Below are 15,237 nucleotides of genomic sequence, written 5' to 3'. Positions count from 1 at the left end.
TTTTTTTTTTTTTAAAGATTTTATTTATTTATTTGACAGAGAGAAATTACAAGTACACTGAGAGGCAGGCAGAGAGAGAGAGAGAGAAGGAAGCAGGCTCCCTGCTGAGCAGAGAGCCCGATGCGGGACTCGATCCCAGGACCCTGAGATCATGACCTGAGCCGAAGGCAGCGGCTTAACCCACTGAGCCACCCAGGCGCCCCACTACCTGAGTTTCTGATCTGATCTCGTACGTCTCTGCTGCCACCCTGGAATCACGCTAAGGGCCCCTCTCCTGGACCCACAAGCCTTTGGTTTCCTGCTCCTAAACTAGCCTGAGTTCCCAGCCTTAGCCCCCTCATTTTTTAATCCACAAAGCGGCTTCTGCAAATAATAGCACACACCACCAGGTTTGATTAATTAACTGCACGAAAACGATGGGGAAACCAGCGAAGGAGATAATTATGCAAAACAGAAAGTGTCAGATTTACGACGCTCGTTCTTTCTCCCCCCACTGCACTCTGAGGACTGAGGGGGGTGCTCTGGTTCCCTGGAGCTGCTTGCTGAAGGAGCCCCCCCCAAACGCTGCTCACAAAATGTCAGGAGGGAGGGAGGCAGGAGGTAGGACAGAAGTGGGGGTGTGTGTGGGGGGGTGAGGGATGAGAGCGGGACACACCTGAGGGAGGAACTCCGCCCATTCCCAGGTGCGCTTGCTAACGGAGCCCCCTCCCTCCAGCCCTCAGCCTCTGGGGGAGACTTGGCACGAAAGCCTTTCACGTCCATTTCTTCTCTGTCGCATTCTGCTTCTCCCCACCTTACCCCTCCTTTCCTCCTCCGGGGATGCTAGAGCTGGGATTGTGGTGAAAGTAGGCAGTGCGGATATTTTGGCCGAATTCCCAGACCTGCTCGGGCTGGCCCTTGGAGATAGAGAAGTTCTGGGGGCGCATGAGTTCATCCTGCCTCCCGGCTGCAGGGATCATGGGCTCCTGGGGCCTCACTGATTCCCTGGATCCCCATCTTTCTATGGGGAGGGCTGGCCCAGAGCGGGACTGGGATGTGCCTGGACCCCCTGGTCAGGGGCATTCCTGGGCACAGCCCATGATCCCCCATTCCTGGCCCAGCCTGCAGTGCCCGTTCACCCCCCACTGTGTGATCTGGAGGTCCCAGGGGGGCTCTTCTCTCTTCCTCCTGGAGACACAGCCTGAGCAAGGTGCCCCGGCGTGCCAACCCACCTCCTGCCCGCCTCGGCGTCGCGGTAGTCCTCGATGGCCAGCCGGAGCTTCCGCCGGTGCAGGGAGCTGCACACGCCCAGGCCCAGCTCCAGGTCCTCGTCACTCAGGCTCAGCAGCACCTGCTCCGCAGGGAGGTGAGGACTGAGTGCCCAGAGGGGAGGTGTGGGGTGGGCTCCCGAGGCTGCCAGGACCTGCTGCCAGCTGCAGCTGAGCCCCGGAGGGGTCTGCTAGCCGAGGCCAACCATCTCCCTGCCCTTCCTTCTCTGCAGTCCGGGCAGAGCACGTGGCGCATCTCTGCTCCAGGAGGTGAGCGGAATCACATGATGGCCCGTGGAGCCCTCTAGCCCGGTCCTGCCCCCCTGCAGCAGGGACCGGCAGGTTGGGCCCAATTTAAAGATGTGGAAACTGAGGCTCAGATGGCTAGGTGCCTTGCTGGGGAGACATGGTGCTTTACTGGGGACCCTGGAGCCTGAACCCAGTTCAGCTGGCTCCGAGAATACATCCTTTCATCCTGGGATGGGGTGGGGGTTGGTGTGTGGGGTGTGGAGCGGCTCAGCTCTGGGTTGGTAAAGTTCAAGGCGGGGTGGGGGTGGGGCGGGGGGCGGGGGGGGGGATTCCCGCTGGGATCCCGGATGTGCCCTACCTTCCCGCTCTTCACGTTCTCCGCACAGGCCTTGACGTACATGGGCATGGCCATGACCACCTCCAGCCAGGCCTGGACGGTGCCGGCCTTCCAGTGGGCCATGGGGGTGGTCCTGACCAGCTCCACCTGCTGCAACCGGTCCATCTGCTCCTCCCCCTCCGACAGGCTGAGGCTCTGCCGAGTGGGGCTGCACTGGCTGTCCGAATCTGCAACACACAATTGTAAACTTGGTGGGAAGGTGGGGAGGGGGCTGCGGGGGCCTTGTGGGGGGGCGGGGTGGGGAGGCAGGGGCTGGGCAGATTGCACCCCTGATGCTGCACTCCTGGGGTACAGGGGGAGGGTGGGGATGAGTCCCTCGCATGCGTTTCTTCTTTCCAAAATCCAAATGGCTTTTGTTTTGTTTTGCTGCCCCTCCCCCATTACAAAAGTAATCTGTTCCCCCCCAAAAGCACAGACTTTTAAAAACTTAATCTAGAAAAGAATGAAAACAAAACACAAAGTGAAAATCGCCCCAAATCCCACGCTACCCAGAGACAGCAGCTGTTACTTATAGTTAAATATTCGTCGGGATACACAAATGCCCACGTTTCCAAACACACACAGACCCACGCTTACACACACAGAGCCCCGCACGCAGACGCCACGTTCTCCGTTTTGTAACACGCCGTTCTCCTTTACACCGTGGAGGACACCCTTCCATCTCCGTAGAGATCTGTGATACCTTTTGATGGCCCAGGAGTCATCAGAGGATGCTTTCTCATTGATGAGCATGGGTTGTTCCCCATTTTTTGCTATTGTAATCAACATAGTGGCAGTCATCTCTGGGCCGCTGGGTGGTTTATTTTCTTAGGATACACAGAGCCTCAGCTCCATTCCTCAACACAAGGAAACCTGATTCAGGAGTAGCCCCTTGTAGGCGAAAATGTCTATCCCCCAGCACTTCCTAACCCTACTCTTTTTTTTTTTTTTTTTTTTTTTTAAGATTTTATTCATTTGACAGACAGAGATCACAAGTAGGCAGAGAGGCAGGCAGAGAGAGAGGAGGAAGCAGGCTCCCCGCTGAGCAGAGAGCCCGATGTGGGGCTCGATCCCAGGACCCTGAGATCATGACCTGAGCTGAAGGCAGAGGCTTTAATCCGCTGAGCCACCCAGGTGCTCCCTAACCCTACTCTTCAATCCATGGTTAGACACACCTGATGAAGTAGACCAGGTTCAGGCCAGACTTGACCAAGATGGAAAGAGTCTCCTTCTCTAAAGTAGGGTTAAATCAACACCCACACAAACTCAATACCATGACAAGTATTAAAAAAAGAAGCCTGGTTAGGAAGGACCCTGATGATACTGTACATTGTAAATTATCGTAACGATGTAAAAAATACTTATCCATCAAATCAAGCAGGTGGTTACAAAAATTGTGTGTGAAATCACACAGATAGTTACGGTTACTGAGCTTGGGTGCCAGGAGGAATGAGCTTACTTTCCTCTTCCTGTACTTTTGTCCATCATCAAAATTCAACAATGACCAAATGTATTTTATTTAATCATATGCATTTCTAAAAAAATTGGAAAAATTAAGTAGGAAGTGGTATAGATGGTTATTGATGGAGTTTGTCCGAACGAAGGATGCCCCTCATTCATGCACTGGAAAATATGTGGTTCATGAGAAAGGTGTCACGGGGGATATTTTTGACATGGGAAAATGTTAATAACCAACTGGCAAGTGAGGAAGGACAGTATGAGACAGCAGGTGCGATGTAATCCCAGCGCATTTAAAAATGGTACACATGATTCTATGATGTAATATATGTATATTTATACATTTATACATATAAAATACTAGTTAGATAAATATTATAAGTCTGCATCTGGAAAGGGGTGATGGGTTAATTGTGTGTGAGTCTCTGTGTGTGAATGTTTTGTGTGTGTGTGCCCCTGTGAGTAGGCAAGGGTATTCTCATGTGTGTGTACACTTTCCTGTCTCCCATGTTTTCTGCACTGAGGCATGTTATTTTTGAAACAGACACATGCAACCTAGAAATCTTTTTCGAGTCACAAGGCCCCTCTCCCCAGTTCCTTCAGCCCTCCCCTGCCCCTGCCATGGAAACTCTTTGGAAGTCGCTGTTTCCGCTTAGGGACCATATACACATACATACACACTCTGCTTAAACCTTTCTCCCCAACGCTGGGGGGCCTCTAGCTTCTCAGCCAAGAGCCTTAGGGAGCCCATGGCTGCTGGCCAGGAGGATGCCACCCCTGGTCCAGCAGGCACTGAGCAGAGCGACCTAACTCAGGGCGGGCAGCTAAGATGCCTCGTGCCTCTATTTCCCGCACCCTAAGGTTGGCATAATGCGTAATGCAGTTCCCTGCCCTCCTTCCCAGGGCTGCTCTGGGGACTCCGTGACTGGGGATGCTAGGTAGGTAGAAGGTCTCTTCCCTGCCCCCAGAGAAACGGCAGATGGCACAGAGCTCCGAGCAGGTCTCTGGTCTGAGCCTGTGTTGCCATGACGCCCAGGAATGTGGAAATGTGGAATCTGCAGCTTCCTCTGCAGCCTTGCCTGCCCCCTACCCTCCCCGAGTTTCTGCCTGGTGAGGCTGCTGCCTGTCCCCACGCTCCGTGTCCCTCCTGCTGGTGTCTGGCTCCCCAGGACAGGTCTGGCTTGCAGGGAAGCCCTTCGGATTGGGTCCTACAGATGTGAGCTTCTGGCACACAAGGTGGGTGTGTCCTCCCTGGCTTGGAAAGAGCTGAGAGTCTCTGTGCTTTTTCTGTGACTGAGTCCCATCTCCGTCACCTGCTTCTGGGAAGTGGAGAGATGCACATCGCCACATCTGGTTACCTGAAATTCCAAGACCCAGCCCGTGTTGTCCATTTGGACCGGGCTTGTGGAAAGAGGCTTTGGAGTTGAACAGACCTTGGCTCTGGGTTAATTTCTTCAAGTCTCAGTTTTCCCATGTATAAAATGGGCATAATAATAATACTCTCTACCTCCCAGATTAATGACTCGTATAAATTCTGGATGTGTACCTACAGTAGGTGCTCAGTACTTGCCTCAGTCTCTCTGCCTTCCTGGGATGAAATATGGCTTGAGTTCAGCTCAGTGGCTGAGGGATTCCCAGCAGGACTCCCACCCGGTCCAAGTGGGCGGGGGGGGGGGCCTCCCTGTCAGGTGAGGGGTGGCCTTTTCTCTCCCATGCCTGGGGCGGGGGAGTGGCCCTGGGCTAGACCTCCCCAGGTGGAAGCTATAAGGCAGTAGGGGAAGGAGGAAGGAAGGAAAAAGAGAAAAAAGAAAAAAAAGAGAGAGTTGGAGAGAGACACTCCAAGAGCAAGCCTTCAGGAGAGGAACAGGGCCACAGACACAACAAAGACACAAAGAGAAACAGGAAAAAAGAGAGAATGAGGAGGGGGGGGGAATGACAGATAAGGGGACAAAGGGAAAAAGCAAACTTCTGGGGGTGTGTGTGGATACGTGTGGGTCGCTTCGCAGCTCACGGGCCTCAGGCTGGCGAGCAGAGCTGGCTTAGGGCGTCCGGGCTCGAGGAATGCCCGAGGCGGAGCTGGGGTCCAACAAGCAAACCACACATTTTGGTTTCTGAAGAAAGACAGCCATTCGCCACCCTGCCCTCGTCACCCAGGACTGAGCTCCGGGACGAACTGCAGAAGGCCTGAAGAGGGGGGCGTCTTTGGGGCTCGCAAACCATTAATTAAAGGCAGTTTCCAAAATGTAGGCACTACGGTGCCCAATTTTATGTCTGGGATTCCATCCATCCTGGCTTTTATCTCCCCTCTGTCTCAACCCAAAGAGGGGGAATAACTCACATTTCTAGTCAGGCAGTGAGTTAGAGAGGCGGGCTGAGGCCCGGGTCGTCTGAGAAAGTGTCGCCAGGAGGCCAATCGGTCTGGATCCTTCCGAACACGGGGAGGACCGAGGCTGACTCTGGAAGAAGAGGTTCTACTTCTCCTACCAGATGGATTGTCTGGTCCCAAGAGCCTAAAACATTAACTCTCTGATCTATTACAGCAAAGGCTCTACAGAGTAAAGTATTGAGGTTCTGAGGTTGGCATGGGCATATGAGAGACCTGGGTTTGAGTCTCAGCTCTTCTGCTTCTCTTGGGGAAGTGTTTTGACAATTCTTAGCCTCACCTTTACCATCTAGGAAATGGGATGATAATAACGTCTAAGCTCACGGGTCTAAGTGAGGACGAACGAGGTGACGTATGGTGCTCTAACCGCTCAGCTCAGTGTCTGGTATGCCGTGGCTGCTCAGGGTTTGAGTGGGGACCTCTGTCCTCTGCAAGCTCACGTCTGTTGCTGTCTAGACCACCTCTGTCTTATTATGTGGTTTGTCCACGTTGAGAAGCCTCTACGTGATAAAATACACACCGAATTCTGAAGGCTTTCTCCCAGAAGAGAAGAAAAAGTAATCTCCATACTTTTCATGTTGATCACATCTTGAAATGATAATATTGGGGGTATATCGGGTGAAATAAAAATGGTTATTAAAATTCATGTCACCTGTTTTTACTTTTTAACGTGTCTACCAGAAAATCTTAAATTACGTATGTGGCTTTTACGATCTTTTCCCTGCACAGAACTGGGTTAGATGGAAGGTGTGGGCTGTTTTCTCATTGCCTTTCCCCCTTCTATTGGTTTGGAAGTGAAACACCCGATTTCTCTGCTTTTGGTTCAGTGGTTCTCAAAGTGGGGCCCCTGGGCCGGTCCCAACAAGCAACACCTGGGAACTGGTTATGGATGCAAAGTCTGGGAGCCTGCCCCAGAGTTCCTGCAGCTGAGCTCTGAGGGGTGGGTCCGGGAATCTGTAGTTTAACAAGCCTCCCAGGTGGTTCTGATGGGAGCCGAATTTTAGAACTGTTCTTTATTGGCTACCCTTGAAAACTTATCATAACAAAACAGTCATCGTGATTATTATTATCAATATTTGCTTCAAATAACTTCCCTCCACGTTGACCACGTTCTCATCACTTCTTGTGCCTCAGACCTAGCTTCCTGGGTAATTTTTCTTACTCCTGAAGAGCGTGATTTAAAAGTTCCTCGGATTTGGAGTATTTTTTGGTGGTAAACTCTGCAACATTTTTCTGAAGAAAGCCTATGATCCCCCCTCCTCTATCAAAGAGTTTTGCTGGGTACATAATTCTAGGGTGACAGTCATTTCCTTCTGGCATCTCATTGTGGTGAGTAGAGGACTGTGTTCTACTACCTTCTGCCTTCCTTTTTGCTGAAGAGAAGGCAGCTGCCAGCCCAGTTGTTCTTTGGTGAGCTCCTTTTAAGATTTTCTCTTTGGGGTGCCTGGGTGGCTCAGTGTGTTAAGCCTCTGCCTTCAGCTCAGGTCATGACCTCAGGGTCCCGGGATCGAGCCCTGAATCGGGTTCTCTGCTGGGCAGGGAGCCTGCTTCCCCCTCTCCCTCTGCCTGCCTCTCTGCCTTACTTGTGATCTCTGTCAAATAAATAAGTAAAAATTTTTTTAAAAATAAAAAGATTTTCTCCTTGTCCTCGGTGTTCTGCAGTTTCATTATGATATGACTACATGAGGATTTCTTCTTATTCTGACTGATATACATCGTGCTTCCCGCATCTAAGGGTTTATTTCTAGAATGTTCTCACCCACTATTTTATCTTATATTTTAATATTACCTCTTCTCGATTATCTCTTTGCTCTCCTTCTGGGATCAGACTTTCTAATTCTTTTTCCCTCTCTTGTAAGCTGCTGCTGTCGCACAGAGTTTTCTGTGGTGGTAGAAATGCTGGATAATCTGCACTGTCCATTGTGACAGCCGGGAGCCACATATGGAGTGAACACTCAAAATGTTGCTAGTGCAGCTGAGGAACTGAGTCCAAAGCTTTACTGAATTTTGATGAATTCAAATACAGGTCTTATTGCCACATGTGGCTCGTAGCTGTTGTGGTAGACCAGAAAGCTCTGATTTCCCCTCAAGGTTTCCATCCATTTATTTCTCTGCATTGCATCTGGGTAACTTCCTTAGATCTATTTTCCATTTTTAAAATTCTCTCTTCAGCAGTTTACTCTGCTGTTTAATCCATCCTTGGATTTTATTTTATTTACTTATTTTTTCTAAGTAGCTTCCATTGCCCAGCGTGGAGCCAAAGGAGGGGCTTGAATTATGACCCTGAGATCAAGACCTGAGCTGAGATCAAGAGTCAGCTGCTTAACCGACGGAGCCACCCACGTGCCCCTGGAGTTTTTTTAATTTCTTTAAAGATTTTATTTATTTATTTGACAGACAGAGATCACAAGCAGGCAGAGAGGCAGTCAGAGAGAGAGAGAGAGGAGGAAGCAGGCTCCCTGTGGAGCAGAGAGCCCGACGCGGGGCTCGATCCCAGGACCCCGGGCTCATGACCCGAGCCGAAGGCAGAGGCCCCAACCCACTGAGCCAACCAGGCGCCCCTGGAGTTTATTTTTTTAATGTTACTCACTACATACTTCTAAAAGTTCTATTTGGTTCTTTTCCCAGTTCACCTGGTCTTTTCAGATAGTCTCTTACTGTTTGCTCATGTTTATGACTTCATCTTACATTTTTAAAAGTATTACATACATATTAGCTTGTATTTGGTGTTGGTAGCTATGTATCTGAAAAGGCCTGGGAGGGTCTAAATTTGCTGTATTTCTCTGTGGACTCGCGTGCATGCTGAGCTCAGATTTGATCTTAAGGGAATCTCTAGAGTTTAAATAGTGGACATTTTCCTCCAGAGAGGAATTCTGAGACCTGCCGGGGCTGGAGCAGGGAGGGAGGGGGGATGGGGCCTGGTAGCGGGGACCATTTCATTCCTGTTAAAGAGACATGGGGCGACGAGAGACCACAGGCTCTGGTCCTTCACTTTGCCACACCCCAGCATTTACGTCCTTGTCCACAGTCCTGACATCAGCGTCTGTCCCCAGGACAGACCCCAGTTTGTCACACGTGCTTATCACTCACTGCTCCTGTTCTGGTCTTAGCTCACAGCTTTTTAGTTTTGGATGGGGGTAACTTGGCGATTTCCCTTACTTTTGTTGAGGCCGGAGATATATTAAAAAGTATGTTTTATTTTAGATTTAGTGGTCTGTCTTCCTCCACACGGGCCCGAGAGGACATCCTCTGGCTGCGTACACTGTCCACCCACGCTCTTCACGTTCTGCTGGTGGGTCTGTCCGTCTGCCCAGCTACGAAGGGAAGTCCGAGGTCAGAGGTCAAGTCTATCCGCTTTACCACCCATGCCTGGTTCATGGTGATGCTCAATGCCATCATTAAAAGCCCAAGTTATGGGAAAGGGACAATCAATAAAGTTTTGTTTTTGTTTTTATCATTATTGTTTTAACTTGAATCTTCCTAGGGACCTCTGCTGCTCAACACCCATCACTGTCTCCCTGGATAAAACCAAGCTCCTTACACGACAAGGCTCTGGGTGACCCAGCCCTTTGCCGGCTTCTCCTCAGTCTCAGGCCCCCTCCCCAGCCCCCTGGGCTTCTCGCACTTTCCCTGCACTCCCGGTCCCCTCCCCCATCTCGAATCTGTTGCACCTGCTGCTCTCTGCCTGGAAGTCCCCCAGCTGCTGGCTTCTCTGCTTGGTGACCTCCTATGAAGCCTTCAGGCTCTACTGTGACATTGCTTCTTCCAAGAACCCCTTCTCTGGTCCCCTGGCATTGGTCGGTCACCACCCGCTACAGCACACAGAGGTGTCCACACCTCCGCCCCGCACACATGCACTCCCAGTGCTCTCAATAAGCCAGGTCTGTTCTCACCTGCACTTCTCACGGCTGAAATCAAGGATCAGTCATGGGATTATTCAGGGTGTGTGCCTACCACTACAGCATAAAACCCATAAGGACAGGAGCGGGGCCTGGTTTTGCTCCTGAGATATTGCCGATGCCTAGCAAGGGCTCCACGTCTGCTGATCTCTATGATGCCAATTTACCCACCACAGCCCATTTCTGTGACCAACAGGAGGCCACGGGACGTGCCGGCTCACACTGGGAGCCCTCGTGGCTGTGACCGTGACGGCTAAACTTCATGGGTGCTTTGCAACCTGAGCGTGAGCAGCCCCATCACACAGAGGAAGAAAGTGGGTTCAGAAATGCCCGTCAGCTGTGCCCTTGGACAGAGCCAGGACCCGGAGCCTGGATGTCACGTCACTGGCCTACGCTTCTTCCTCTCCTGTGAGTCTCCTGCCACACCAAGACGAGCAGCTGCTGGAGGCTAGACTTTTCTCTCTGGTTGTTATTTCATCTTTGCCATGGCCCTGAGAGATAGGCAGTTTTTTTCCCCAGTATATAGAGGGGAAAGCTGAGGCTCAAAGGGACTAAGTGGGCAGCTTAGGGTTGTACAGCTATGTACTGGCTTTGGGATCATACCCAGAGATCTGGCTCCAAAGCCTGGCCTTTCCTCAACACCCCTCCCTATGTTGCTCGGTTTTGATCAATCCTGCTGGGCTCAGGCTGTCCCTAAAATGCATCTGTGTTTTCTGCACACACAGAAAAAGATGGAGGGAAGCCAGCAATGGTTCACACACCCGAGTCGCAGTTGGTGACCCGGCCTGTTGTCTCCAACTGCAGGCTCCACACCACACCTGGAGACATCAGTGTCCTAACAAGGAACGAGGCTGGCACCATGTAGGCATTGAACCCATTGGGATGCGATGCCCTTATCTGTGGCCCAGCCCAGGAAAAGCGATGAGGCAGCTTAGAGCTGGTGGGGTGACAGGGCAGGAGGGGCCAGACATCCTGGCAAGAGGGCATGCCCATTCCTGTCCTTGCCCCCGGGCCCTGTGGCAATGGGCTTGGCCCCTCTGGGGCCTGGGAGAGCAGCAAAATCAATACTCCGGGGCTGGCTTTTCTTAGCCGGTCTACAGGGACCCTTCCCTTTCTGCAGTGGCTACACACTGACTCAGGTTCTTTCTGATGCTTTGATAGAGAGAGATCCAGACTCCACCTTGCCTTGCTCCTGGCTCACTTCTTAAGGTTCCTGGGAATCCCATATAAGCCCAGGGACTTTCTGGGGCTAAACAATGTGAGAGTGTGTATGCTTAGAGCTCTCCAAGGAATCACTAACTTAGCACCTCCAAGCACGGACTACAGGGGCTGACGGAGTTGCCCGTTGCAACAGGTCCCGGAGGGTGCTCCGTGGAACTAGGTACAAATCCATGGTTCTGTGGTCAACTAAGTTTGGGAAACACAAAGTGGAAAAACGTGAGATATTTTCCCTCACTGCAGAACTTGTCAGAGCCTTGATAAACTAATGTCTTGTATTCAGGATTAGGGTTAGAGACTCAGTGCTGTTTCCAAAACAACTGACCCAAGGATTTCCCCACCCCTGCTGAATCTTGTGGTCTGTAGCAGCTCGGAGCACACTGGCCTGGGAGTCAGGGGCCCTGGTTTCCAGAACTAGCTCAGCCACTGATGCCCTGCTTGATGGTGGGCAAGCCCCTTCCCATCCGTAACATGAGGGGAGTAAGGAAGAAGCCACCAAGAGCCCTGTCACCTCTACATGCCCTGCATTCTCTAGTCTTATCCCTGGGCGAGTTGCTGAACCTGCCTGGGCCTGCCTTCATACCTGAACCACGATTCCATTCTGCCTCTCTCACAGGGCTGGTGAGAGGCTGACATGACATCCCCGTCCTCGCTGTCATTGTCATCATCATTGTGGCAAACATTCACGGCTACCCGAGCTAAACCTTTTGTATGCAGTGACTCGTTTCTCTCTAGCAGCGCCCCTGGAGAGCTCCGTAGTGTCCCCAGTGCACACAGTGGGAAAGCGAGACCCAGCCGGGTGCAGTATCTTGTCTAAGGTTGCTGGGTAGCAAATTTCACGAGTAAGGTGTGGACCCAGACAGTTTGCCCAGAAGCTACCCCCTTAAACTTGACCTTAATCTGCCTAGGAAAGAGCATTGCAAGCTGCAAAAGGCTATCCCCTGGGAGGGGCCTCGAACTATGTAGTCTTACTGCGGTTCCCGGGGGTGGCTGTGCATGGCCTCCTGGGGAGGGGCTCTGGCCATCCATTCACAGGCCTTCCTGTTCTGCCAGGGCGAGGAGGGAAGGCACCTGGGCTGGCTCTCTCCGGTGTGGAGCAAGGGTGGGCAGGGGACTCTGGGGTGTCCTCAGGGAATGACTTTTTCACAACAGGGGGTGTAGGAGGAGGCCCGAGGCAGGCTCTAGGATGCAGCTTGGAGATGACCTCACCCACGGGGGTCACACTGCCTTGGCGTTGCAAACCCTTCGTTACAATGGAATCATATCTATAAGAGAAATAAACTGGAGTTTGGGGGTGAAGGACAGTGAGCAGGGTGGGGGAGGTGGCCTTGGGGAGGACACCAGGGACTTGAAAGGCTCCACAAGCCACCACTGCCCTGGTTTGTATCAGAGGGAGTCTGAGGCCCAGAGAGAGAGATTGACTTGCTCGTGGTCACACAGCAAGTCCTTGGCCAAACTGGGAACAGGAAGTCAGAGCCAGGCTCGGGGCTCTCGACTGTGTGGGGCTAGGGTGATAAGACTTCTGGGTTGAAGGCTGGGCCCCCCTTAGGGGTCTGAGGGTAGGTCTGGGCAGAACCCTGTGCCCCCTCCCCCACCCTCCCCCTCCAGCAGTGGTTCCACCCCAGGCTGCTCCCTAGAGCACAGCTAGGGCAGTCTTGCTCCCAATTTAGGGCTCATCATTGGGTGTCCATGGGGCACCATGGGCCCCAGGCCAAGGCCAGCAGGTCCACTGGATGCTTGGTAGAAGTCTAGTCGGCCACAGGTCAAGCAGAATCCGAGATGGTAGATAGCCTGTCCAAACTTGGCCTTCACCCAGCCTTGACTTCTGTCCCTGCCACCTCCTGGCTGTGTGCCTCTAGGAAAGTTGGGAACCTCTCTGGGACCCTAACAGGGGTCCTGCTGCAGGCTTCTGAGGCTGCCCAGGAGGCAGCAGACAGGCCATGCCAGACCCCTCTGCTCTCTGCTCGGCAGCGACTAGCAAAGGCTCTGGCAGCCATTCCTTCCTCACCCTGGAGCTGCCCTAGGTGGTGGCCTCAACCTCCCTTATCATGGTCCCTTAGCGGTAGTTACCCCATGGCAAGTCTGCGCTAAAACCCACAGAGAGGTTGCTGCCCCGCCATGTGACCTCTTGCAAATGAGACCACACTGGGGAGCGTGGTCCCCAGTGTCTCCCCCACAAACCTGATTTAGTGGGTATGGGATGGAGCCAGGGAATCTGTAGCCTTAAAACTCAAGGCATGGTCAGGTCTGAGCACTACTTATCTGTGTGTGATTCTCAAACCTCCCCCCCCCCTCTCCTTATTTTTTCCTCTTTGCTTACGGTTTTTCATCTATCATGGAATCCTTCAAACGGACTCCTGCCTGGAGGTGCAGGGTGCATCACGGAAGAGCAGAGCTGCTTCTGGCTGAAGGTCGGACTGGAGCCCTGCCTGCTAGCTCTGCCACCAGCCGGGGCAGCCTCTTGATGGGGCCTCTGAGGAACCCCCAAGTGTTCCATGGAACACAGTTTGAAAACTACTGCTTATTCCAATTGCTTCCTCTACTGGGTAGAAAAACAGAGCCTCAGTGAGCTAGCCTGCCCAGGGCTTGGCTAGTGAGGCTTTCTCAAGTTCTCGGAAGCTTCTCATTGATCGGTTATCCCGGGCAGGGGAAGCGGGGAGAGCTTGGCTACAGACTGTGGAGCGCGACTACTGAGAACACGGACTCTGGAACCAGATGGCTGGTGTTGAAACCCAGTTCTGCCTCTTCCTAGCTGCGTGACTTTGGGCAACAACTTCACCTCTCTGTGCCTCAGTTTGTTGATCTATAAAATGGAGGTAATAACAGTATTTACCTTGGAGGGCTGAAGGATTATACGAGTGAGTTTCTCATGGCGAGGCCAGGCTGGTCCCAGGTTCTGACATCTGTCCCTGTATACGTCTGCCACCCTGGGGCGACCTGGGAGCTTCCGCCTCAAGAACCCAGGCTTGGGCAGCGTAATTTCTTCCCCTGGTCTCAATCTCAGAGTATGCAGAGAGTATGTTTCTACTTGGAATCTAGAAAGAATTTTGTCACGGCTGGTGGATTCTGGGGGCACACACACGTCAAAGTCCCCTGGTTCTGGGGCCGAGAAGTCCGGGGTCTGTCACAGTGCCACAATGGAATGGAATCTGGCCTCTGAGCAGTGGGTACACAGCTGGAGCCATGGCAGTGCACACAGCCTGAGGCCCTGATTTCACCCCTGGGGGACCTGTTCGAATCCAGTTACGTTTAGACTCAGGATATGTATCTACCTGCTCGTACTCAGTTTTCCTGCCTCTGATTTGAGCTTAAATCCACTCAAATCATGGGGAACACAGGCCTTGGGGCTGGTCCTTTCTAGACTGCAAATCACAGCGTTCATTTCTGAGCCTATGAGGAGGGGAGCCTTATGACATCCATGGCAGAGATGAGAGGACACTGAGGCTCACAATGACACAAATTGCTAGAAATTGATGCATGGCCAGAGCCGGAGTGGTTATCCGGCCTGGCCTGGCCCCACTGGTGGGCAGCAAGGGTCCTCCAGGGGGAGCATGGCGTGCAGTGTCATAGGATCTCTTGTCTGGGTGCAATGAACTGCCATTTACTGGTAATCCATTAAGGGAGCAATCAGACAAAACCTGAAACTCAGTGAACACCGGCGAGCCATCAGCCAGTGCTTCCTGGGGGACGGGCTTGGGACTGGGAAGTCCTTCCATTTTCAGGAAGAAGAGGGCAAGGCTTTCAGTGGCCACTTCTCCAAGACCGATCCTCTTGGGATGATTTTCTCACGGACTGGTTGCTGGGGGTGGTGGGCCCAGCCCTTAGAGGGCAATGGTGCATATTTGTGTATTTTTCGATATCTGGGCTTTAAGACACCGTGTCGCTGTGGTTCAGGCATGAACGGCTCAACCCCTTGCTGCCAGACTTATGCCCTCACTATGCCCGGACAGTGATACTTCACCGGTGATGTCCTTCCTATTCTGATATATAGCCAAGACCAAACTCCTAGGTTATTCTTATGTTTATAGAGCATTCCTTTAGAATGTAAAGTTATGAATCCTTTTAGAAGACAAGGTTAAAGCTATGTATTCCCTCCTGATTCTTTATGACCACCGAGTTCTTCTAGTTCTTTTTCCACTAGAAAAAGGGAAACAGGTGGGGCAGGGGACAGTGAGGGCAGCTTTGGCCCCACCTAGTGGGGTCTGAACAGAAAAAAGAGCCATTTGTTCAGAGCAGATGGGTTGGGGGTGGGCGGGTGGGGATGTTTGTGAGGCCCTTACTGTAAAAATGCAGGTTTTGGGTAAGAGGCCCTGAGGATAGCACATTGGTGAGCTGGCTGGTGACCTCCTACGTTATGGCCCCACCGCGCTGATAGTCCCCACCCGGCACCGGTGTGGGGCAGCTCCC

At 52.3% G+C, this 15,237-nt stretch overlaps 1 protein-coding gene across 3 annotated transcripts in view; it reads right to left on the bottom strand.

The window, feature by feature from the left end:
• KAZN (kazrin, periplakin interacting protein) overlaps positions 1–15,237 on the bottom strand; it is a 1,029,901-nt gene that overhangs the window by 19,355 nt on the left and 995,309 nt on the right. For all 3 annotated transcript variants that reach the window (XM_059376185.1, XM_059376186.1, XM_059376187.1), the window contains 2 exons: positions 1,855–2,060; positions 1,212–1,330 (listed from right to left, as the gene is read on the bottom strand). In XM_059376185.1, coding sequence (XP_059232168.1) covers positions 1,212–1,330; positions 1,855–2,060 — 325 coding nt within the window. The remainder of the gene's footprint in view (positions 1–1,211; positions 1,331–1,854; positions 2,061–15,237) is intronic.

The sequence above is a fragment of the Mustela nigripes genome, chromosome 14 (genome assembly GCF_022355385.1).
Source record: "Mustela nigripes isolate SB6536 chromosome 14, MUSNIG.SB6536, whole genome shotgun sequence".
NCBI classification, from domain to species: Eukaryota; Metazoa; Chordata; class Mammalia; order Carnivora; family Mustelidae; genus Mustela; species Mustela nigripes.
This window is presented reverse-complemented; position numbering and strand designations above follow the sequence as displayed.